The sequence below is a fragment of the Mobula hypostoma genome, chromosome 2 (genome assembly GCF_963921235.1).
Source record: "Mobula hypostoma chromosome 2, sMobHyp1.1, whole genome shotgun sequence".
Taxonomy (NCBI): domain Eukaryota; kingdom Metazoa; phylum Chordata; class Chondrichthyes; order Myliobatiformes; family Myliobatidae; genus Mobula; species Mobula hypostoma.
The window spans coordinates 223,638,667-223,662,768 of record NC_086098.1 but is presented as its reverse complement, the minus strand read 5'-3'; the positions used below and the strand labels follow the sequence as shown (position 1 = coordinate 223,662,768).

The 24,102-nt window shown below is 42.7% G+C and overlaps 1 protein-coding gene and 1 non-coding gene across 2 annotated transcripts in view; one reads left to right on the top strand and one right to left on the bottom strand.

Annotated features, from left to right (window-relative positions):
- Window positions 1-2,443: 2,443 nt before the first annotated feature.
- trnat-ugu (transfer RNA threonine (anticodon UGU)) lies at window positions 2,444-2,516 on the bottom strand. The gene has a single exon. It is a non-coding gene; the product is annotated as a tRNA-Thr (tRNA).
- A 112-nt stretch (window positions 2,517-2,628) lies between these two features.
- Window positions 2,629-24,102, top strand: part of LOC134336928 (deoxynucleotidyltransferase terminal-interacting protein 1) — a 34,334-nt gene continuing 12,860 nt past the window's right edge. The window contains exons 1-8 of the mRNA XM_063031592.1: window positions 2,629-2,843; window positions 5,408-5,478; window positions 13,189-13,285; window positions 16,959-17,057; window positions 17,919-17,987; window positions 19,374-19,430; window positions 19,998-20,059; window positions 22,836-22,881. Coding sequence (XP_062887662.1) covers window positions 2,778-2,843; window positions 5,408-5,478; window positions 13,189-13,285; window positions 16,959-17,057; window positions 17,919-17,987; window positions 19,374-19,430; window positions 19,998-20,059; window positions 22,836-22,881 — 567 coding nt within the window. The 5' untranslated portion in view covers window positions 2,629-2,777. The remainder of the gene's footprint in view (window positions 2,844-5,407; window positions 5,479-13,188; window positions 13,286-16,958; window positions 17,058-17,918; window positions 17,988-19,373; window positions 19,431-19,997; window positions 20,060-22,835; window positions 22,882-24,102) is intronic.

Here is a 24,102-nt window from a genome sequence, read left to right as displayed (position 1 = left end):
CAGGCTGCATCACTGTCTGGTATGGGGTGGGGCTACTGCACAGGACCGAAAGAAGCTGCAGAAAGTTGTAAAATTAGTCAGCTCTATCTTGGGTACTAGCCTCCATAGTATCTAAGACACCCTCAAGGAGTGATGCCTCAGCAGCATCCATCACTCAGGCCATGCCCTCTTCTAATTGTTACGTCGTGAAGGAGGTACAGAAGCCTGAAGGAGGTACACCAATTCAGGAACAGCTTCTTCCCCTCTGCTATCCGATTCCTAAATGGACATTCAACCCATGAATATATATATACACACACACACACACACATATATATATGTATATATGTGTGTGTGTGTGTGTATATATATACACACACACTTAATAATAGAACAAATTATCGTCCTTGAAGATTATGGAATCGAAAAACCTACTGATTTAATCAATGACATTTATGAGACTGGAAGCAGAGATGTGATTTTTGAGGAGGATGCAAAGAATATCATGGACAAAACGAATATCTAACGAGGATGTCATGAACAGAGCAAACACAAAGAAAGAAATAATGTATGAGATCATGAAAAGGCAACGTAACTTCATTCGACATGTGATTAGAACAGAGGAGTTAGAATGCATGGTAATTATGGGAAAGATTGAAGGGAAGAAAGCAAGAGTCCCTTTCAGAATGGCAGGCGGTGACTAGTGGGGTACCACAAGGATCGGTGCTGGGACCGCAGCTATTTACAATATACATTAATGATTTAGATGAAGGGATTAAAAGTAACATTAGTAAATTTACAGATGACACAAAGCTGGGTGGCAGTGTGAAATGTGTGGAGGATGTTGTGATAATGCAGGATGACTTGGACAGGTTGGGTGAGTGGGCAGATGCAGTTTAATGTGGATAAATGTAAGGTTATCCACTTTGGTGGCAAGAACAGGAAGGCAGATTACTACTTGAATGGTGTCAAGTTAGGAAAATGGGAAGTACAATGAGATCTAGGTGTCCTTGTTCATCAGTCACTGAAAGTAAGCATGCAGGTACAGCAGGCAGTGAAGAAAGCTAATGGCATGTTGGCCTTCATAACAAGGGGAGTTGAGTATAGGAGCAAAGAGGTCCTTCTGAAGTTGTACAGGGCCCACACCTGGAGTATTGTGTACAGTTTTGGTCTCCAAATGTGAGGAAGAACATTCTTGCTATTGAGGGAGTGCAGCGTAGGTTCACAAGGTTAATTCCCGGGATGGCGGGACTGTCATATGTTGAAAGATTGGAGCAACTGGGGTTGTATACAGTGGAATTTAGAAGGATGAGAGGGGATCTGATTGAAACATATAAGATTATTAAGGGATTGGACATGCTAGAGGCAGGAAACATGTTCTCGATGTTGGGTGAGTCCAGAACCAGAGGCCACAATTTGAGAACAAGGGGTAGGCCATTTAGAACGGAGTTGAGGAAAAACTTTTTCACCCAGACGGTTGTGGTTCTGTGGAATGCTCTGCCTCAGAAGGCAGTGGAGGCCAATTCTCTGGATTCTTTCAAAAAAGAGTTGGATACAGCTCTTAATGATAACAGAGTCGAGGTATATGGGGAGAAGGCAGGAACGGGGTACTGATTGTGGATTATCAGCTATGATGACAGTGAATGGCAGTGCTGGCTCAAAGGGCCGAATGGCCTACCTCTGCACCTATTGTCTAAGAGGAAGACAAAGACAAATGATGATGAAGACAGCAGCCAGAGAACTGGAAATGAATACCAATGATTTGATCCACTCGACCTGAAACAGGAGTGTGTGGGCCATGGCAGTCAAAGCTCAAACTGGGCACGGCCCCTGATGATGATGATGCTTACTGTAATTAATATACTGATTTGTTTCTATATTATCATGTATTGCATTGTACTGCTGCCGCTGTTAACAAATTTCACAATTGTCAGTGATATTAGACATAATTTTGATTCTGAGTCTATAATTTCACTCAAATTGCAAGATCAGCCACTAATACTCCACCTAGGCAGCCTCCAACCTAATGGCATGAACATCGATTTTTCCCTTCCCTTTTCCCACCTCCTTAGCTGCCAGTCGCCTCCCTTTGGTGCTCCTTTCCCTTTCTTTCATGGTCTTCTCCTATCAAACAGATTAACCCCTTTTCATCTGATGAACTGATTTTCACCAGATCAACTGATGATCCCACTGGTGATAGCACAGGACAGTTTACACGTGTATTTTTAACTCCTATATCTTTTCATCAATCAACTTCGACTGTCAAACTCTTTCCTTTAGATGCTTCCCGGCCTGTTGAGTTTTTCCAGCATTTTGTGCGTGTTGCCACAAAGATTTTCTCGCGTGTGGTTGCGAAGACTGAAATTTTTCTCTCTTCGGCCACAAAGACGCTTATCTTGCAGCTTTCCGCCCTCACACCGGGAGAAGGAATAAAACTGCGGCTCATGCTAAAACATTCCAGCGCAGGCCCCAGCGAGATTTGAACTCGCGACCCCTGGTTTACAAGACCAGTGCTCTAACCCCTGAGCTATGGAGCCCATGCGTCAGGTAGCGACGGGACCGGCTTAATAACGTGATACGCGGCCGACGAATCGTACCACTGGTTGCGGCCACTGTTGGGCGAACGTCTCGTTATGACGTCACTGGCCCCGCAGTAAGATGGTGATTGTGCCTGGGTGCCCCGCACAACCATGACGGCCGACGATTGTCGTAACCGCGCCGCCGGTGCCGGAAGTGACAGCCTGGGCGGCGGTAGCTGCAGCCAGGGTCAGTGGGCAGCGGTGTGAGGAGCGGTTACCATGGGAGCGAGCGGTGAAGAGGGAAGCCCAGCTGACGGCCCGCCCGAATCCGAGGGCCCGAGCACGGTGAGCAGAGCCGGTTTTTAAACTGTCCATTGCCCTCCACAAATGTTCGCGCAGCGCCGTCCGGTCGAACGGCGGTAGCAGCAGCAGCAGCAGCAGCAGCCCGGGGCCCGGGTGCCGGCGAGAGTCGGGGGCCAATGAGGCTGCAGGGGGACCCGGTGGATGGAGGTTATAGGTTTGGCGTAGGAAGCTATCCTGCAGGTGCTTTGCATTCTTTAGAACCTCTACAGGTCGGGAGGAAGCTTCCCAGCCCAGTCCCACCTTCCTACTCTGGGTTTTTGGCCCGGCAGCCCACGGCTCAACAGCTACAACCATTTGAACATGATGAGGCTTTCTGCACCCGAGCACCATCTGGGTGACAAAATACCTCCTCTGCTTTCTGCTTTTAAACTCATGCCCCTGGTTGTTCACTTCTGAGCTAAAGGAAATTGATCTTCCTATGTCCGGGGCCCTGGTTCTCCGATTCACTCAAGTCTCCTCTTAGCCTGCGGTATTCCGTAAAAATTAATCCTACGCATTTTTCCTCATAGCTATAGCGTTCTGGTGCTGGCATTATTCGTGTAAATCACCTCTGCAGCTTCTCCAGTGCAGTCACATCTTTCTTGTTATGTGACCAGAATTGTACAGGTGCTCCCGCTATCAGGGAGTCCGGTATCGGAGACCTCGAGGTGTTGTGAACCAGTGGCTTGCCTCCTGCGTGTTGTGCTTTTATGTACCTGCAGCGTCTTTCAGCACCTGCAATTTTGTTTCACTTCTTGAGAGTGGGTGTCGATTTGGCTACAAAACCAAATGCAGATTAAAGTTTTCTTTTAGTTAAATCGCCAGATGTTGGAAGGTGGTATTCCACAGGAGTTGCTCCCAGACATCTGATTTCATCAGATGAAGGAGTGAGAAGAGTTTAGCACAATTTTGAAATGTTCACAGGGCACTGCATTGTGATAAAGCACAGAGCTTGACAAGTGGCAGAATAAATCTGCTGGAAATGAATATAAAGTTTTAAATCTGAGTTGGAAAATTAAGGAATTTTGTGATCCATGAGGAAGATGTGTCTGAGCAGGCTGAAGAACTGGGAGATTTGTGAATACTGGTTACTAAACGTAGCAATACAGTTACAAAATCACGATTAAAAAAACTTTTTATTTTGAGAGATGTACAAATTAAAAACAGTGAAGTTCTGTTAAAATGTTTGTAACTTTAATTAGGCTGCAATTAGAGTTCACAGATGTTGACACTGGAGGATGATGGACATAGATGGGTTCAAGGGGAGATGAAATGAGAGGAATAGAAGGGCTTTCTGATGGAGTTTGATGAAGTTTGATGGAGTTTGATGAAGAAGGTTGAAAGGAAACACATGAAACACACATGATGTTCAAGACAATGACAGGTAGTGGGAATCTGAAGTAAAAGCAGATAATGCTGGAAATGCTCAGCAAGTTAGGTTGCACCTGTGGAGAGAGTTTACCACAGGAGTGCTGAGTTTAAGTTGTCCAACCAGCCATTATCTCATTAAATGGCAGAGCAGGCTTTTGAAAGGCTGGGTGCCCCGATCCTGATTTCTAAGTTTATATCCCTGTACTTCTCTGGTATTATTCCTTTTGCAATGAAGATTGTGGTCAGTGGATCCTTATCTCCATACTTTATTTCTCCCAATATCCCTGGATGCATCCTTAAAGGCTGGACAGTTCTTGTGAGCTCCTAATCTTGTCCGCTTTATATACTACCAGAATTTGCAACCATTTTATTGTGTTAACAGAATCTTCACCGGGTAAAGACAAAGCAAAACTCTTAAGTTGGTTCTTTATTTGTGCTGCTCTTTTCCACCCCAAGATCATTTTTGTTCAGAGTCAGAATCTCATTTGAAGCACTCCATATTATAGTGTTGTTCACTAATCTATTCTCACACTCTCTTCAGTCTTTATTCGTCTTTAGTTGGTCTGAATATTTTGTTTTCTCCTCTGGTTTTGACCAAATGTCTTGGCTGATGTTTGCTATCATCTAGCCCATTGTTTTAATTTCCATAACTTCAGTTATTCAGGTGCTCTGTCTTTGGAATTTGTTCACACCCCTTGTGTGAATGGGGGGGGGCGCATAAAATCCATACAACGTAACATCGATGTAGTTGGGAATTCGTAATAAAGCAGTAAGTTCAGTGGTGGCTCTTGGTGCAGGATATGGTGTGGTGAGCATCTGGGGGTATTGCGTTAAGATGAGCTCATATTGTGAGTCTTTTTTTATATGCTAGAGAGATTGCCTTCAGCTTATTCCAACCATGCAATTCACAATTTAAGATTCCTTTTAGATTTTACCCTGTCTTACCTCCATTTGTAATTTTGGATTTTATTTGTTTCCTATTTAATTCCATCCCCTCCCCAACATTCTCCTCACCCTCCCAAGCTCACAACCTACACAAACCCACACAATTCTTCCTGAGACACTGGTCCTTCCAGCCTGATGTCACCACTTTGTCATTCATTCTCCACAAGCCTTCCACCCTAATGTAGACTTCCTGTTCTTTTTATTTCTTCCCTTCAATATCTCTTACCCTGACTTGCTTTTTTAATTTACAGAATCCATGGAACATCATGATTAAGCACCGCCAAGTTGCCCGAAGGGGTCGGAGATCACAGATGGCAGTGAGGTAAAGCATTTCATTGATCAAAGTGCACATAAGAACACCTCTGTGCTCGGTATCCTGGTCCAGATCTGGTAGGATCAGAAGACCAGTTGGGAAAAGTGAATCCTCAATATATTTGTTCATTGTGTTTGGCACTGGAAGGGGAATATAATTGGATTCTTTTGTCAATGCTTGGACTAAGGCTAATATGAGGACAGGTGAGCAGTAGAAATTGAGAGGTGATCTGAGTGTGGTTTTTGTTTTCCCCGCGTAGGGTGGTTAGAATCTGGAACGTGCTGTGAGGTGTGAAGGTGGAGGCAGATACTCTTGGAGCAGTTGATTCTCCATGGCATAGCAGGCTCCAGACTCAGTGTGGCTAAATGGGATTAGTATAGATCTGTCTTTCTCAATCTTTCTGCCCTGGAGAAACCCTTCAAATAATTTTCAGGTCTCAGGGAACCCTTGCCTAAAAATTATTATATCTACAGCTCACGGTATGTTAGCATGATCATTAAGTTGTAGATGTAATAATCTAAAAATAATTGTCAATGCTCCTTTGAGTAGAGAATGAATTTTAGCCAAACTTTCTTGAAAAACATGGGTAGTTAAGCCTATCTTGCCTTTCTTGAAATTAATCTTTCTTTGCCTTTCATAAATTTTAAAAACTCATAAGGCAAACATTTTTTTTGTTAAACAACTGGCTTAAGCCAAAATAGGATTTAATTTTTCTGAAGGTAGGCTCAAATAGATTTAATTTAAATACAGGTTTCCCCCGCCATCCAAAGGTAGAGTGTTCCTATGAAACGGTTCGTTAGCCGGAATGTCGTAAAGTGAAGAAGCAGTTACCATTTACTTATATGGGAAAAATTTGTGAGCATTCGCAGACCCAAAAATTAACCTACCAAATCATGCTAAATAACACATAAAACCTAAAATAACAGTAACATATAGTAAAAGCAGGAATGATATGATAAATGCACAGCTTATATAAAGTAGAAATACTCTTCTACAATCATTGCCGCACTGTTCTCCGTAGCAAAAATCTCACACAAGCGCTCTCGGCAGAAACACTCTCTCCAGTATCCTTTAAGCTATGAAGCAGTCAAATCATACCAAATAACACAAAAATACACAGCCTATATAAAGTAGAAATAATGTATGTACAGTGTAGTATCACTTACCGGAATTGGGAAGACAGCACCGAGCACACTGATGATGGTGTGTTAGGCTGAGTCGTCGGAGGATGGGGTGGTGCAGTGGTCCCCACCCTCTGGGCCGTGGACTGATACCGATCTGCAAAGCATGCAGTGGTGCAGCGGTAGCCGGGACGCACCCAGCACATCTTTAAGAAAAAAAGCTGAAATAAACAAGCTAATTAGTTAGGTGCCGCCCGGCAAGTAAATGTCGGCCCAGATCAGAGGCAATTGCAGTCAGGTCATCTTCTTCTATATGTGCCTGCCTCGATGTCGAAGGTCGAGGTTCGTTGTCTGCTGTGGCTGATGTGGAAGGCTTGAAAAAAAACAGTATGCTTGACTGCTTAGCCTCGCGCATTTTTCTATCATACAGTTCTTTGTGAGCACTCAAACCATCTTGCAAATATGCCCTAAACTTACATACCTTTTCAAAATTAAAGTCATACTTTTCTGCAATCATTGCAGCAAAAATCTCATGCAGTTGCTTCACGTTCAGTTCCTGGACGACTTCACTTTTGGTCCGTTCGCTACTGCATTTGGTTTTGATTGTTATCCTTTCCTCTTCCAATTGCATCAGCTCTTCATCTATCAGTTCTTGGTCATGGGATGCCAAAACCTCTTCAACATCATCTTCGTCACCTTCCACAAGCCAAACTCACTTTGTCCTTACTTGGCTTACCATGATCCAAACGCTTAATTATGTCTAGTTTTACGCTAAGTGTAACACCCTTACGAGCTCTTTTAGACTTTTCCGATACCTTAGAACTCATCTTGCAAATGGCTGCTCACAGGCACGTGTTTAAGCAATGCCGGCTAGAATGCAGTTCCGGGGGAGGAGCTTGGCTGCTCAGGGCGCGTGCTGCCTTTTTTCGTAACAGTAAAAACACCTTCTGTTAGCGAAAACAGGTAACTAATGTAGGTCTTTTGTAACAGCGAGGTTTCGTAAAGCGAACATTCGAAAAGTGGGGTACATCTGTAGAGGGTGTAAATTGATTTTAATTGATGATATTTACAACATGAAATGTTTTTGACAATGTTGAAGCTGTGTGTTGTGACGTCAGATTTCTGTTTTGCAAGAGAAACAAAACCTCTCATTGAGCCACCCATTGATCGAGCACCATCAGTGCAGATTCCAACACAGTTCCTTCAAGACAGACCTTCTGTTTCCAGATATGAAGACAAATCATTAAATATATCTTCGTGCAACACACATCAAAGTTGCTGGTGAACGCAGCAGGCCAAGCAGCATCTATAGGAAGAGGCGCAGTCGACGTTTCAGGCCGAGAATTTCACCATCATTAAATGCTACAACATGACATTTATTGGTGAAATCTGTTGACTCATCAACCTGGATGGAGAAGATGTTTTTTTTAGTTTATCACACAAGACCTCTTCAGCATCATGTGACACGTCATCAACGCATTAACTTATCATACTGTTTGATAGTGAAACCTTTTCAATTTCTCATACTGCATCTTGTCCAAGCATTTTACCCACTATAATTTTACGTGCTGGCATCATTAGGTTCTCATCAACTGTTTGACTTTTCCTTTTCTGAGTAATAACTACTGCTAACTAACTTGCTTCCTGATCTTTTCACTGTGACTTTATTAACAAAAGCTTTAATCGGTTTGTTTTGAGATTCCAATAGTCATTTAAAATAATCAGCACTTTTATATGTCATATGGCTGTGATTTGTAGTTAAGTCAATTTTGCTGTTAAATTGTTTGCCACAGACCAGGCACAATGGAATAGGACAAATTGGATCACCAGTCCATCTAAAGCCCTTTGATCAGTAGCCTTTATTATAAAGAGGGAGTTTTTTGTGTCCATTGTTGCATTATAACGAAATGAGAAAACTGCTAAAGATATGAAAATGTCACAATACAATTCACTTCTAACCTACACAATCCACCTTCTGCAACAATTACAACAACAGCAATGTGGCAGGCCAGCAGCGGATTTTAAAAAAATCCTTCTTTAGAATGAAAATTTCCCTCCAATTTTCTCCAGCACTGGTAGAGTTTGCTCGCTGCCATAAGTCAGTCAGTGGCATGCAAGGGAAAGTTGGGAGGTAATTCGGAAGAGAGAGACTGACGTCACAGCCCAAATTGGGCGAGTCCATTCAAAGCTTGGAAAACACACTTCACGGCCCTCATCAGCCTACCGTCCTCCCCTCCGTGCAATACACTGCTCACCAATTATCAGCCTACTGTCCTCCCCTCCGTGCAATACAGTGCTCACCAATCATCAGCCTACTGTCCATCCCTCGATGCAATACAGTGCTCACCAATTATCAGCCTACAATCCTCCCCTCTGTGTAATATAACACTCACTAGTTATCAGCCTACTGTCCTCCCCCTGTGCAATACAACACTCACCAATTATCAGCCTACTGTCCTCCCCTCCGTGTAATACAACATCACCAATTATCAGCCTACAGTCCTCCCCTCCGTGTAATACAACACTCACCAATCATCAGCCTACTGTCCATCCCTCCATGCAATACAGTGCTCACCAATTATCAGCCTACAATCCTCCCCTCTGTGTAATATAACACTCACTAGTTATCAGCCTACTGTCCTCCCCCTGTGCAATACAACACTCACCAATTATCAGCCTACTGTCCTCCCCTCCGTGTAATACAACATCACCAATTATCAGCCTACAGTCCTCCCCTCCGTGTAATACAACACTCACCAGTTATCAGCCTACCGTCCTCCCCTCCGTGTAATACAACACTCACCAGTTATCAGCCTACCGTCCTCCCCTCCGTGTAATACAACACTCACCAATTATCAGCCTACTGTCCTCCCCTCCGTGCAATACAACACTCACCAATTATCAGCCTACTGTCCTCCCCTCCGTGTAATACAACACTCACCAATTATCAGCCTACCGTCCTCCCCTCCGTGCAATACAACACTCTCCAATTATCAGCCTACCGTCCTCCCCTCCGTGCAATACAACACTCACCAATTATCAACCTACCGTCCTCCCCTCCGTGTAATACAGCACTCATCTGTTGTCTGCCTACTGTCCTCCCCTATCTCATGTCAAAGAATTTTTTTATATATTTAGAATTTTTAAAAAAATCATGCTGAAACTCTGGGATGTAGTACAGAGTGGAAATGTTTTACAGGATAGGGGAGGTAATGCTGAGGCTTTATAAGGCATTGGTATGACCGCGCTTTGAGTATTGTGAGCAGTTTTGGGCCCCTTATCTAAGAAAGGACATGCTGGCGTTGGAGCAGGTTCAGAGGAGGTCCACGAGAATGCTTCCAAGGATGAAACTGTTAACATATGAGCAGTCTTTAATGTCTCTGGGCCTATAGTCACTGGAGATTAGAAGAATGAGGAGGGAACTCATTGAAATCCATTGAATATTGGAAAGCCCAGAGAGACTAGATGTAGAGAGGACGTTTCCTATATTGGGGAAGCCTAGGACCAGAAGTCAAAGCCTCAGAATAGTAGAACGTCCATTTAGAACAGAGGTAAGGAAGAACTTTTTTAGCTAGATAGTGGTGAATCTGTGGAATTTATTACTGCAGAGGGCAGTCGTTGGATATATCCAAAGTGGAAGTTGATAGGTTCTTGATTAGTAAGAGAGTCAAAGGTTATGGGGAGCAGGCAGGAAAATTGAGTTGAGAGGGATAACAATCAGGCATGATGGAATGGTGGATCGGGGTTGATGGGCCGAATGGCCTAATCCTGCTCCTATGTATTATGATCTTATGATAGAGGAAGGTGTTAGTGGTGTTTTCTGAGGAGTTAATATATGTTACTGAGATGGATGGGTATACAGGGCACAATTTCAAAATTTGCAGATGATGTAAAGTGCAGCTGTGCATTGAAAAAAAATTGAGTTGCAGAAAAAAATAATAAATTTCAAAGCGATATTAACGGTCTGAGTAAAATGGGCAGAGAGGTGGCAGATGAAAGTTAATGGTGAGAAAGGTGACGTATTATATTTTGTCGGGAAGAATAAGAAGAGCTATATAAATGAGAAGATACAAATCCAAAAGTATTAAAAGAATGAAGAGATCAGGATTTAATGTGCAAAGTTTATTGAAAATAACAAGGTAGGTTGAGAAAGTGGTTAAAATGTATTTGACATACTGGGCTATACAGATAAAGGCACAGGACTGATGCAGTGCCTCTACCTGGAATGTCAATAATTTCTCCCCCCCCCCCCACTTCCCACAGATGCTGTTTGACCTAGTGAGTTCCTCCAGCAATGTGTTTTTTTTTTGCTCCCAATTCTGGCATCAGAACCTTTTTAAAAAAAAACCTTTATAAAACACTGGTTTTCGACAGCTGTGTCGTGTTCTGGTGCCAGTTTAAGAAAGTGTTCTGTGTACATACATCTACTGATGCTTCTGGACGCATCTTCAGTGATGTTCCTGGAATCACCGGGTGCTTCGGGTCTTTCAACATCATACAGCCTCCTCCAGGTGACCCAGGTGACCCAGCCGGGGCTGATCAGACCCCAGCTTGTGTCCAGGTGGCTAGCTACTTATGACTCCATGGCTCCCCTCTTTTGAGGCCCTCTCTGCTGCATCGGTGGTACTGCGGATGGCTCTCCTCTTCCTCTCTCCCTCGATGCCCAGATTGCTGAAGGCTCTGGCTAAGGAACGGGCTGCGAATCCCCTACAACCAACCTCCACTGGGAGACACCTCGCTCTCCATCCAGCCTGCCAACATTGGCTGACCAGTCCTGCGTACTTGGAGAGCTTCCTTTCAAAGGCCTCTAGGGACGATGCTAAAGAGATCACTTGAATGGTTTCAGGGATGATGGACTTTAGTTATTTAGATAGGCTGAAGAAGCTGTTATCAAGTTTGTGTAGTGATTTGAAAGTATTTAAAATTGTAATGATATGTATAGGGAGAAATCATGCTCATTAATTAAGAACTAGGGGAATTAGCAAAAGTGAAATAAGAATTTCTTCACACAGCGGGTTGTTAGGTTCTGGAATGTATTGCCATATGTAGTGGTGGAGACTTTCAGCAAGCATTCAGAAATAAGCTGGATAGATGATCTGAACTGAAGTAACTTGCAGAACTTTCGGTAGGTCATAGAGTGGGGATAGCTGCGCTGATATTACTCAGAAGCATCAAATGGTCTCCTGTGGTATAAGGATTCTGTGATTCTATAATGATATACCTCCTCATTCTGGACAAGCTTGGGAAAATCGATGCTTGACAAGGAGGTCCTCCCTCTTTTTTTTGTCTGCACTTTTATGGCTATTCAGACACTTGTTCACATACTGAATTGTAAAATTTTAGCATTCTTCTCCACTCCATTTCCTGCTGTGTTCAAAATTAAATCTGAACTCATTCATTTTCAGAAGATAAAAACAAAAGAATATCTGAACTTCCTCAATCATTTTGTTAAAACATGTAGGTTCTCAATTGCAAACTTGTAAGTATATTTAATCTCTACTTGGTGTAATGTCTTTTTTATAATTGTAGGATGTTACCAATTTTTGTTTTGGTTTGCGACAAAACAACTTTGTGTTGACTATTATTAGGAAATGCTCATATTGTTTAAGATTGTAGATAGCACAGAATGATGAGAGCTTGTATATTCAGATGAAGAGCATGAGAAATTGAAGTACAGCTAGACCATCTGGCCCCTGAAGCGTTTTCTACCATTTGGTAAAATTACAAGTGATCAAATTGCTAGCCTAAGTTCCATTTTCTTGGCTCAACTTCCCAGTAGTCCAAAAATCTGTCCCCGTTTTGAATATAGTCAATAAACGGGAATCCACAGCTCCCTGAGGTAGGGACCTTCAAAGGTTCAGTACACTCAGAAAATGAATTCCCTCTCGTCTTAGTCATAAGTGGGTGTCCTTTTTATCTTAAGTCTATGCTCCCTAGTTTGAGATTTCTCCACCTGGGAAAACATCTTCCTAGTATTTATCCTCTCAAGCCCTCTCAGAATTGTATATATTTCAATAAGATCAACTCTCATCAATTTAAACATTACAGCGTTTGAGAATCAGATTATCTGTCTTGTATGATGTAAAGTTTGTTATGTAGCAGTAGAACAGTGCAAAGACATAAAATTATTAAAATTTACTAAATAAAAAATGCAAAAGGGGGATAATGTGGTGTTTTGGGTTCATGGACTGTTCAGAAATCTGATGACAGAGTGAATGAGAAGCCCCTCTCTCTTGGATTTCCTTCTTGGACAATTCCAGGCATCAGTATAGTTCCCAAAACGACAAAATCCTTTCTTTAGTATAGAGCCCAAATGGATGCACTTGTCAAAGTCCTGAAGACCTGTACTAAAACTTCCTGAATATGCTACCCGATCCCTCCACACTTGCAGTATGATTCCGTAACATTTGATGGGAACCTTGGTTGTGGTGTGAGCAAAAGAGTCTGTTTCATACATCCAGCTCTTGCAGTGGGGATGAAATGCTACATATATAGGTTATCAGTGGTTGATTCCCTGAATTGACTATGTTGAATTGACTGTTAAAAGACATTATCGCCCTCTAAAAAGATATCATATCAGTCTGTCTCCTTTCTTTAGTTTCACCAATCCAAACATATCCATGGATCTGTTGCGAGCTGTTCTGCAGCCTCACATTAATGAGGAGATCCGTGGCGTAATCAATAAGTACACCAAGGTAAGCTGACTGAACCTAGTGGGTGAGTGAAACACTGTCCTGGGTAGATTGGTAGTTCAAGCAATGAAAATTTATTTTGGCAATGTAGCATCCTTGATAAGATCAGTATTTATTGGCCATCCTTACCAACCTTTGACTAAGTAGTAGTGTGTCACATCTGGAATTGCTACAATCTACATGCTGAAGGAATTCCCATTGTATTGTTGGGAAGAGAATTCCTGGAACAAACAGAAGGTGGAGAATGTAAGAATTAGTTATGTATAATAATCCATACAGTTTGTAATGTAACAAAATGGGAACAGTTATCTGACAATTGAACAGGAAAAGCTGGAATTCTAAAATTAAAATAAAAGTGCTAGAATCAGCTACGGAAAAGAACTAGTTAATATCTTGGGTCAAAAGCCTTACTTCAAAACTGTTCAGGTGAAAGGTCATCAATCTAAAACATTAACTTGCTTTCTGTCCCTACTGAATAGTTATGGAATTGTGTGTAAGTATTGAACAGTGATGTTAACTTGATCAAGTTGTAGCCTGATGTGAAAAGGTGAAACTTTGGAGTTACCAACACTCTAGATCAAGGCTGGCCCAATTTCAGAGGAATGAAATGGTGATTACATTACCAGCTTGGTTAAACACTTTGGCTACAAGTAGGTCAGAAGCTGTGTTTCCTGTGTGATGATTCATTTCTTGATTTCCCCGAAGCTCTTGTCTGTATTGCTAGATCTAAACTATCAAATTACCATATTGTAGCATTACAATTATAAGATTTAGTAAACATAACATCAGGTATTTAAAAATATGCTGACTGAATTTTTTCCATACCAAGGCTGTGACTTTGTTGACCTACGGCTGATGCCACTTACTTGTGCTATACTGCTTGACACTGTCAGCTATTGCATTTTTAATTCTGTTCTCCAGGAAATATTAATTACTGTGTTTGTTCAGTTTTGATGACAATCCATATAATGTAATGAATAATCATTCATAGGAGGTTATGTCATAAGGAAATATGGAAACTCCCAATAATGGAAACAGCTCGACATCTATCCTGCAATGCCATTTTATGATTTTTAAGATGCTCTTTGGTCTTCTAAGTTCTAAATACAGGTCCAGTTTCCATATCCAGTGCTCATGATAGGGGAACTCTTTTTCCCCAGGAACTGGCTGAGTGAGACTCTCTTAAATTGCCTCCATTGTTTTATCAAAATGTCTGCCCTCACATTCTATGACATTGTAGACTACCTGCCTCCTCCTTGTCTCTCGCTGTTGATTATCACTTTTCTGACTCTTCACCTTCCTGTTATTCAGTCTCCCACTCAGCCTTCTGTTGCCCACAGACTTCAACACATTATACAGTATACTGTCTTTCTTCTAAACCCTTAGTATGTGCTGTAAATAGCTGTAGGCCCCACTGCCAACCTGAAGATGGATTTGAAGCAGAGATTGACAGTACCAAGGGAGCAAACTTAATATCCTGTGTACAGGCACAAGATATCTCTGTAACTTCAATTGTTCATAAGTCAGAAGTGAACAAAAACAGCATGTAAGCAAGAATCATAAAAAATGTCTGTGATGGGAGAATGAGCAGGCACGGGAAGAATGGCCACCAGCCAGCTTTACTGATTCAAGTTTAATTGCCATTGGACCATACATCTGAATACAGCCAAATGAATCAGCTTTCGTCTGGGACCAAGGTGCCACACACTGTAATCAACAGTCACCCACAGCACATAGCAGAAAAAACATGTATTCACAAAAAAAGATAGCTGAAATCCCCGAGTGTCATGGCCTGTAGATTGATAATACATGGATGTTGTTTCGAAGCCACATTTCTGCAAGAACAATCCCACAGTAGTCCTCATCAAAAGCTAGTGCAGCAAGTGAGTCTGCTTGATGCTCCAAGCTCTGCTCACCTTGATTGTTGCTTGGGGGAGGTGGGGACCAGGAAGAGAAGATGCTCAGAGATGCTCCCTAACAACAGGAATTCTGCAGATGCTGGAAATTCAAGCAACACACATAAAAGTTGCTGGTGAACGCAGCAGGCCAGGCAGCATCTCTAGGACGAGGTGCAGTCGACGTTTCAGGCCGAGACCCTTCGTCAGGACTAACTGAAGGAAGAGTGAGTAAGGGATTTGAAAGTTGGAGGGGGAGGGGGAAATCCAAAATGATAGGAGAAGACAGGAGGGGGAGGAATGGAGCCAAGAGCTGGACAGGTGATTGGCAAAAGAGATACGAGAGGATCATGGGACGGGAGGTCCGGGAAGAAAGACAAGGGGGGGGGCGGGGACCCAGAGGATGGGCAAGGGGTATATTCAGAGGGACAGAGGGAGAAAAAGGAGAGTGAGAGAAAGAATGTGTGTATAAAAATAAGTAACAGATGGGGTCCGAGGGGGAGGTGGGGCATTAGCGGAAGTTAGAGAAGTCGATGTTCATGCCATCAGGTTGGAGGCTACCCAGATGGAATATAAGGTGTTGTTCCTCCAACCTGAGTGTGGCTTCATCTTTACAGTAGAGGAGGCCGTGGATAGACATGTCAGAATGGGAATGGGATGTGGAATTAAAATGTGTGGCCACTGGGAGATCCTGCTTTCTCTGGCGAACAGAGCGTAGGTGTTCAGCAAAGCGGTCTCCCAGTCTGCGTCGGGTCTCGCCAATATATAAAAGGCCACATGCTAACGGCTTGCTAACGGAATCCCACCACTAAGCACATCTTTCCCTCCCCCCCCCCGCATTCCGCAGGGATCGCTCCCTACGCGACTCCCTTGTCCATTCGTCCCCCCCATCCCTCCCCACTGATCTCCCTCCTGGCACTTATCCGTGTAAGCGGAACAAGTGCTACACATGCCCTTACACTTCCTCCCTTACCACCATTCAAGGCCCCAAACAGTCCTTCCAGGTGAGGCAACACTTCACCTGTGAGTCGGCTGGGGTGATATACTGTGTCCGGTGCTCCCGATGTGGCCTTTTATATATTGGCGAGACCCGACGCAGACTGGGAGACCGCTTTGCTGAACACCTACGCTCTGTCCGCCAGAGAAAGCAGGATCTCCCAGTGGCCACACATTTTAATTCCACGTCCCATTCCCATTCTGACATGTCTATCCACGGCCTCCTCTACCGTAAAGATGAAGCCACACTCAGGTTGGAGGAACAACACCTTATATTCCGTCTGGGTAACCTCCAACCTGATGGCATGAACATCGACTTCTCTAACTTCCGCTAATGCCCCACCTCCCCCTCGTACCCCATCTGTTACTTATTTTTATACACACATTCTTTCTCTCACTCTCCTTTTTCTCCCTCTGTCCCTCTGAATATACCCCTTGCCCATCCTCTGGGTCCCCCCCACTTGTCTTTCTTCCCGGACCTCCCGTCCCATGATCCTCTCGTATCCCTTTTGCCTATCACCTGTCCAGCTCTTGGCTCCATCCCTCCCCCTCCTGTCTTCTTTTATCATTTTGGATCTCCCCCTCCTCCTCCAACTTTCAAATCCCTTACTCACTCTTCCTTCAGTTAGTCCTGACGAAGGGTCTCGGCCTGAAAGGTTGACTGCACCTCTTCCTAGAGATTCTGCCTGGCCTGCTGCGTTCACCAGCAAGTTTTATGTGTGTTGCAGAGATGCTCCCTGTTTGTTTATTTGGAGTCTGTTGGTCCTGATTAAATCTATTTTCAGTTTTTCCAGAAGGCTGCATGGAATGTGAAGGAGAATATTGGTGAAGATGTAGACCCTGAGCAGCTGGTGCAAGAGACCTGTAAAAACTGTTTGGAACAGGTAGGAGAAATGGTAGCAGGGAGACAGTGAGTGAATGGATCAAATGGCCCTAGATGGGCTGTATGGTGCCCTGTCCTTCCACAGGATGTGATGTACCCAAGTTGCACTTTCCAATACACAAAATGCAACATTGATTACCACAAGAAAATCTTTGCTTGTAGAATGATATGTTCATATTAGGGAATGCATATTTTTAGCTATGTTATTTAACAATAGGGTTCAGAAGTATTTTTTGCCCTACTTAAACATATAGTGATGACCCTTACTAAGAATGACATACTGGGCTGTAGTGTGCTGGCCCAGACCCTTACTTAGGAGCAGCAGCCGTGGTCTGTACATGTCCTAATGTGCGTGGCTGGATGTGGGTCACTTATCTCTGATTCTCCAGTGATTTGATCAGCTCAGTGCTAGCCTCAAGCCCACAGTAAAACTGCAGTCACGGTGTACATTTTTAACAAATGTTTTAAATAATTTACGTCAATTTGAACATGAATAAATAGGGCTTTCAGGAATGGTTGAACAACAATAGTTATTTAGCTTCAGCTCTCCTTGCTGTGCTTGTCATTTCATTGAAGGACAATTCCAGCGTTCTAGTAAAAGATACCAACAAGCAAAAGAATAAACTTTTGAAGCTTCAAATAAATATAAGCAATCATACTGTTTAGATTAGGTAAACAATAAAAGAAAGAAACATTGATTTGTAAAAGGAACAGCAAAAATGGGTTTTGGGTGGAGATTTTTAATATGGATACAGTGTGTATTAATACTTGGATGGAGCAGTTCCATGGATTTTTTTTGTTTTATGCTTGTAACTATGAGCCAGTGCCTGTCTCAGTGCCTTATCCCATCTTCCTGGTGCAGGCTAAAATGATGTACTCGGATGGAGGGAAGATGCTTACCAAAGCCATTGGAGACCTTTCTGCCTCAAAGGTAGGCTCTGAGTTTACTTCAGACCATAGTGATTACACAAGTATGGTTATGTTGCTCTGTTGAGTGTCAGGTGGAGTTTGGATTAGTTAACTACTACTTTTGTCTATCATTTGTTTGCTTTGACTGATTCCGTCCTCGGTTTGTAGTTAGTGATCTGGTTATTGAATAAAGCTGCCATAATCAGCAGCCTATCCATTGTGTCTAGGGCAGATTGCCTGTGGTGATCTCCCATGTTATTCATCCCAGGGCACCAACGGATTTTTGGAAGGGTGCAGTCTGACAGTTAATTAGATTGATCTGGGCAAGCAAAAGGATTTTGCAACAGAGATCTTAAAAAGTTGTTTCTAAGGGGATGATCTCTAGCTGACAGCTGAGTGAGGATTTTTTTCTGATAAAAATGCAACTGCTTCTTATCCAGTTATACTTTAGGAGTTTTGGTTAATTTTGTTTTACTTAGACGTTTGCACTACGGTTTCAAATATATTCTTCAGCCTTATCCAAACCAGTTTGAATCAGTGGAATATTATAAACTCATAATTTGTCTCTTTCAGCATACCCACAGGGTTGGTATCGGTTATTTTGTGTAAGATGAATTGGAGCTTTTGCAGCATAATCAAGAGCTATATACATAGGGAATGGCTACTAATATGGGATTTTTCAAGCATTAAGAGAAAGAAAAGATTAGCTTTATTTGTCACATGTACATCAACACATACAGTGGAATGCATCGTTTACGTCAAATCAAATCAGTGACGATTATGCTGGGCAGCCTGCACGTATCACTATGCGTCTGGCACCAACATAGCATGCTCACAAACTATTAATCTGATATAAAATTTTAACATCAAAAATAGTAACACTCGGAAGTGATATTGTGGACTAGAAATGGCAGTTTGCACATAGAAGGTCCTTGTGTCACAACACCAATGTGTTGTTTTCCTTCTTAAGGAAGCACCAGCTTGTAAAAGAATGTAGTTCCCCAGATGCTGGCAGCCTTACGGTGTTCGCACAACTGCCCACTTCCCAGGTTTCGGCAGCAATGGTCGAAAGCAGGGGTGTGGACAGTCGACGTAACAGAGTGGGAAGAGTGCCACGTAAAGGATTGGCGATGGGGTTCAAACAGAATTGCTGAAATCTTTAGGATTTTGAAGAAATGCTGAGGGATTTGCTCCAATATCCAGCCAACATTTATCCCTCAGTCAACATCCTGATAACTGATGATCACATCATTGTCACTTTGCTTTTTATGAGAAATTACGATCAAATTAGCTGCTCTGTTTGTTAACAGTAATTAGCCATACTTAAAAATATTTCATTGGCTTTAATGTTTTATACTTTGAGTGCAATCAAGTGTGATATTTTAATGTAAAATGTGTCTTACTGCAGCGATCACGACAGATGGAAGATGACTTGAGCCAGAGAGGGAGTCCGGTCCTGAAGAAGGTTAGCCTGAATGAAGCTGAAAATGAAAAGTTAAGATGAACTAAAAACGATTGTTGTAGTTTGTGCAAGTTTCAGAAACCATTCACATGTCAGCCCAGTGCTGGTGCTTAGTGGGCTTTCTAACTAAACGAGGCATCAAATTTGTGCTTCAGTCTGCCTTTTCTAGCAAAGGTCATTGGATAGTGGCCATCAAAAGGGACTGTAGAGCTACAGGGCTAAAAGGAAACTAGTAAACTTGTAAATGCCAATGTGTATTAGACCACATAACTAAATCCCATCACAGAAACTGGACAATCGACAGTATATTCTGGTCTGTACCTAATGCACCCAAAGTATTGAATCATTCAACACAAAACATCCTACACAACAGTAAACCTGATTATCTATTTCTTGTATCCATTGAGCCAGGGCAGTGCCATCTTGAATCTTTTTTTATATTATAATACACCTTCAGTGAATGGTCATAAATACGGTAACCTTGTGAATTATGGAACTGCACAAATTGCCCAAGGTTTTTAAACAGTGAAGGACCATGTGCAAAGTTTTAAAGAAATTTTGCTCTTGCAGAGGAAAGGAAGACCACCAGGACATCTGATTTCATTTGACCGGACAGCTCCGAATGCTATTGTGTAAGTACCAACCCTCAGGCAAATGTATCCTGTTGAGCTACTAGCACCAAGAGTGACTTGATTAAACTGCTGTTCTCCAATTTATGCTTTTCTTGCAAATAAAGGTGGCCCCTGTTTTCCGTCTTACGAAAGACCTACATTAGTTACCTGTTTTCGCTAACAGAAGGTGTTTTCACTGTTACAAAAAAAGGCAGCGTGCGAGAAAAGGCAGCGTGCGAGAAAAGGCAGTGTGCGCCCGAACAGCCAAGCTCCTCCCCCGGAACTGCATTCTAGCCGGCTTTGCTTAAACACGTGCTTTATCTTGATTTATTTTGTGCATCCGTTAGCAAGATGAGTTCTAAGGCAGGGGTCCCCAACCTTTTTTGCACCGCGGACCGGTTTAATATTGACAATATTCTTGCGGACCGGCAGGAGGGGGTGGCGGTGGAGGTGTTCGAGTAGGGTTAAACTCACCTCAACATGTCTTTTACAGTTAGGCTTGCCAACTTTCTCACTCCCAAATAAGGGACAAAAGTAGCAGTCAAATCCCGGGACACTTTACCCCAGGAAAGACTACCATGACCATGAAGCCTTGCGCGGGCACCTGTGTGCATATGCGTGACGTGCACACGTGATGTGCGCATGTGCGTACATGCCGATTTTTTTTCCCACAGATCGGTTTTGCCTTCATCTTCCCGACTATACTGTACATACATTATTTCTACTTTATATAGGCTGTGTATTTATCATATCATTCCTGCTTTTATTGTAAGTTAGTGTTATTTATTTTCGGTTTTATGTGTTATTTGGTATGATTTGTTAGGTTATTTTTTGGGTCTAGGAACGCTCAAAAAATTTTCCCATATAAATTAATGGTAATTGCTTCTTCGCTTCACACCATTTCGGCCTGAAAGGTTTCATAGGAATGCTGTACCTTAGCGGGGGAAATACGAGACAAACCAATTTAGCCCAATATACGGGATGTCCTGGCAAATATGGGACAGTTGGCAACCCAGTGTTCAAGTTTAACAATGCGTGACAGGGAATGAGGAAAGGTGCAGCTGACCCATATTGTTTCCTCATGGCCCGGTAGCACATGCTTTACGGCCCGATGGTTGGGGACCGCTGTTCTAAGTTATCGGAAAAGCCTAAAAGAGCTCGTAAGGGTGTTACACTTAGCGTAAAAGTAGACATAATTAAGTGTTTCGATCGTGGTGAACAAGTAAGGACATTGTCCGCACGTTGAACTTGCCTGTGTCTACCATTCGCACTATTTATACGCATAGAGAAAGAATTTTGAAAGCTGCCGATGTTACTGTTGGTTCTGCTCGTAGCAAAGTGGTCTCTCTTAGTCAGTATCCAATAACGGATAAAATGGAAAGTCTATTGCTTGAGTGGATTATGGGTGTACAAAGCATGGTTTTCCGTTATGTTTTCTTACACTTGAGGAGAGATTAGTCAGTCTTTTTAATATGCTGAAACAGAAAACACTGGACGATGGTGATGAAAGTGTTGCGAAAGTGGAATTTAAAGGTAGTCATGGGTAGTTTGATCAGTTTCTGAGGCGACGGCAGCTGCATAGTTTAAGCAGTGGTCCCCAACCTCTGGGCCGCGGACCGATACATTGCCACGAAGAATGCAGCGGTGCAGCAGTAGTCGGAACGCACCCAGCACATCTTTAAGACAAAAGACGAAATAAACAAGCTAATTAATTAGGTGCCGCCCGGCACGTAAATGTCGACCCAGATCAGGGGCGATTGCCAATTGCATCAGGTGGTTATTCGTATAAGCAAGTGTTTAACTGTGACGAAACTGCAATTTATTGGAGTCTTCCCGATTCCGATAAGTGAAACTACACTGTACATACATTATTTCTACTTTATATAGGCTGTGTATTTTTATGTGTTATTTGGTATGATTTGCCATCTTCAAAGCTTAAAGGTTACTGGAGAGGGTGTTTCTGCCGAGAGCGCTTCCACGAGATTTTTGCTGCGCTAGACAGTGCTGCAGAAAAGTATTTCTACTTTATATAGGCTGTGTATTTATCATATCATTCCTGTTTTTACTATATGTTACTGTTATTTTAGGTTTTACGTGTTATTTGGCATGATTTTGTAGGTTATTTTTTTGGGTCTGGGAACACTCAAATTTTTCTCATATTAATAAATGGTAATTGCATATTCACTTTACGACATTCTGGCTTACGAACCATTTCATAGAAATGCTCTGCCTTCGAACAGCGGGGGAAACTTGTAATCATTTGTGATGAATGTTTATGTATCTGAACAGATAATGATGCACCGTCTGGGTAACAGTTAGTGCTTTTAATTGTGGAGCAGATTTGTGGGGAAGGAAAGTAGCTTGATACTGCCAAGTTCCAGTGCCACTGTTCACCATCCAGGCACTGCCTGGTCAGGGCCAGCAAAAATACTGAGTCTACTTTGGGTAAGGTACTGTCCCAAAGTAGAAAAAGATGCATGTAGAGTTTGGAGTTAATCTTTCCACAGGAGCCATCTTTAGAGCTGGGTAATGCCAGTAACTGTCTCCTACTATCAGCAGCTCGGGTAACTTTGGGTGCTCTCCCTCGCTGTTCTGAATGGCTGATTTATTTTAAGAATGTGTGCCTGGTTCCAGATGCTCCAGCCAGGGAAACATCAACTTTGTATCTACCCAACCAAGTCCTCTGAGAACTTGGATTATTTCAGTGCTTCAATCAGTTTTTTTTTAATTATAGGAATAAATTAAATATTACATTACTGCTATCATGAAGGCTCTAACTTATTAATTTATTTTTCAGCTCAAAAGTTAAGTACACTGAGCCAATAAAACGGGAAGGACCCAAGGTAATGTTTTCAGCTTGTGCTTCCCTCCTTAACTAGAATTATATTTACTCGTTTGCAATGAAGTGTTTACGATTCCTCTCCCTGATTGAAACTGGGGTAAGAACTACGTGCATGTATCTTGTTATCAGTGACAGTGTGGATATCACAGCAGTGCAGTGTTGCGTGACTGATGTCAGTGACAGTGAGGGTATCACAGCATTGTTATCTTATACCTATATTCACCAATTCCTTTTTAAGGCTAATAGAACATAATGTGGAGTAGGAGCCCTGCCTGATTTTCTCCTTCCAGCTCCCATGGAGGCCTTTTATAACAGGGGTCCCCAACCTTTTTTGCACTGCGGACCGGTTTCATATTGACAATATTCTTGCAGACCGGCCGACCGGGCTGGTGGGGGGAGGGGTGGTTGCTAATGGACAAGAGTAGCAGTCAAATACGTTGCGTTTACCCCGAAAAGACTACAATGACCATAAAGCCTTGCGTGGGCGCCAGTGCGCATGCATGACTTGCACGTGCCGATTTTTTTTTTACAAATCGATTTTGGCGATGCTCTTCGCGCGGTGGTGGTGTGGGGGGGTAGTTAATCACGACCAGAATATCGGTGATAAGTGGCTAATACACTCAATTTTGTTTCTAAAATGGTTTATCTAACGAATTCAATATTAAACACACGGTGCATATTTTTCTCGCATGAGTATAGTGATAAGTCAATTATCAGGGGAGGACAGGGGAGCTTGAAGTAAGTGTTAAACGAACTTCCAGTAGAAGTGGCAGAAGCAGGTTCGATATTATCATTTAAAGTAAAATTGGATAGGTGTATGGACAGGAAAGGAATGGAGGGTTATGGGCTGAGTGCAGGTCGGTGGGATGAGGTGAGAGTAGCGTGTGGCACGGACTAGAAGGGGAGAGATGGCCTGTTTCCGTGCTGTAATTGTTATATGGTTATATAAGTAAGTCAATAGCATCATAACATTTTAAGTATTGTTTGGATATTAAACACAGCACATATTTTCCCCGTATGAATATATAAAATCATTGCAACACACCAATATCGCTGAATCAGTGGGAGCCCTGGGCTTGTTGCCCTGCAACAAGACGGTCCTATCGAAGGGTGACGGGAGACAGTGATACTCGAACAGGGTTCCTTATGTCCAGTCTATTTAGAAATTTAGTTTTCGTTACATTCATCGCAGAGATATGTTGGAAATGGAAGCAACGTTTTC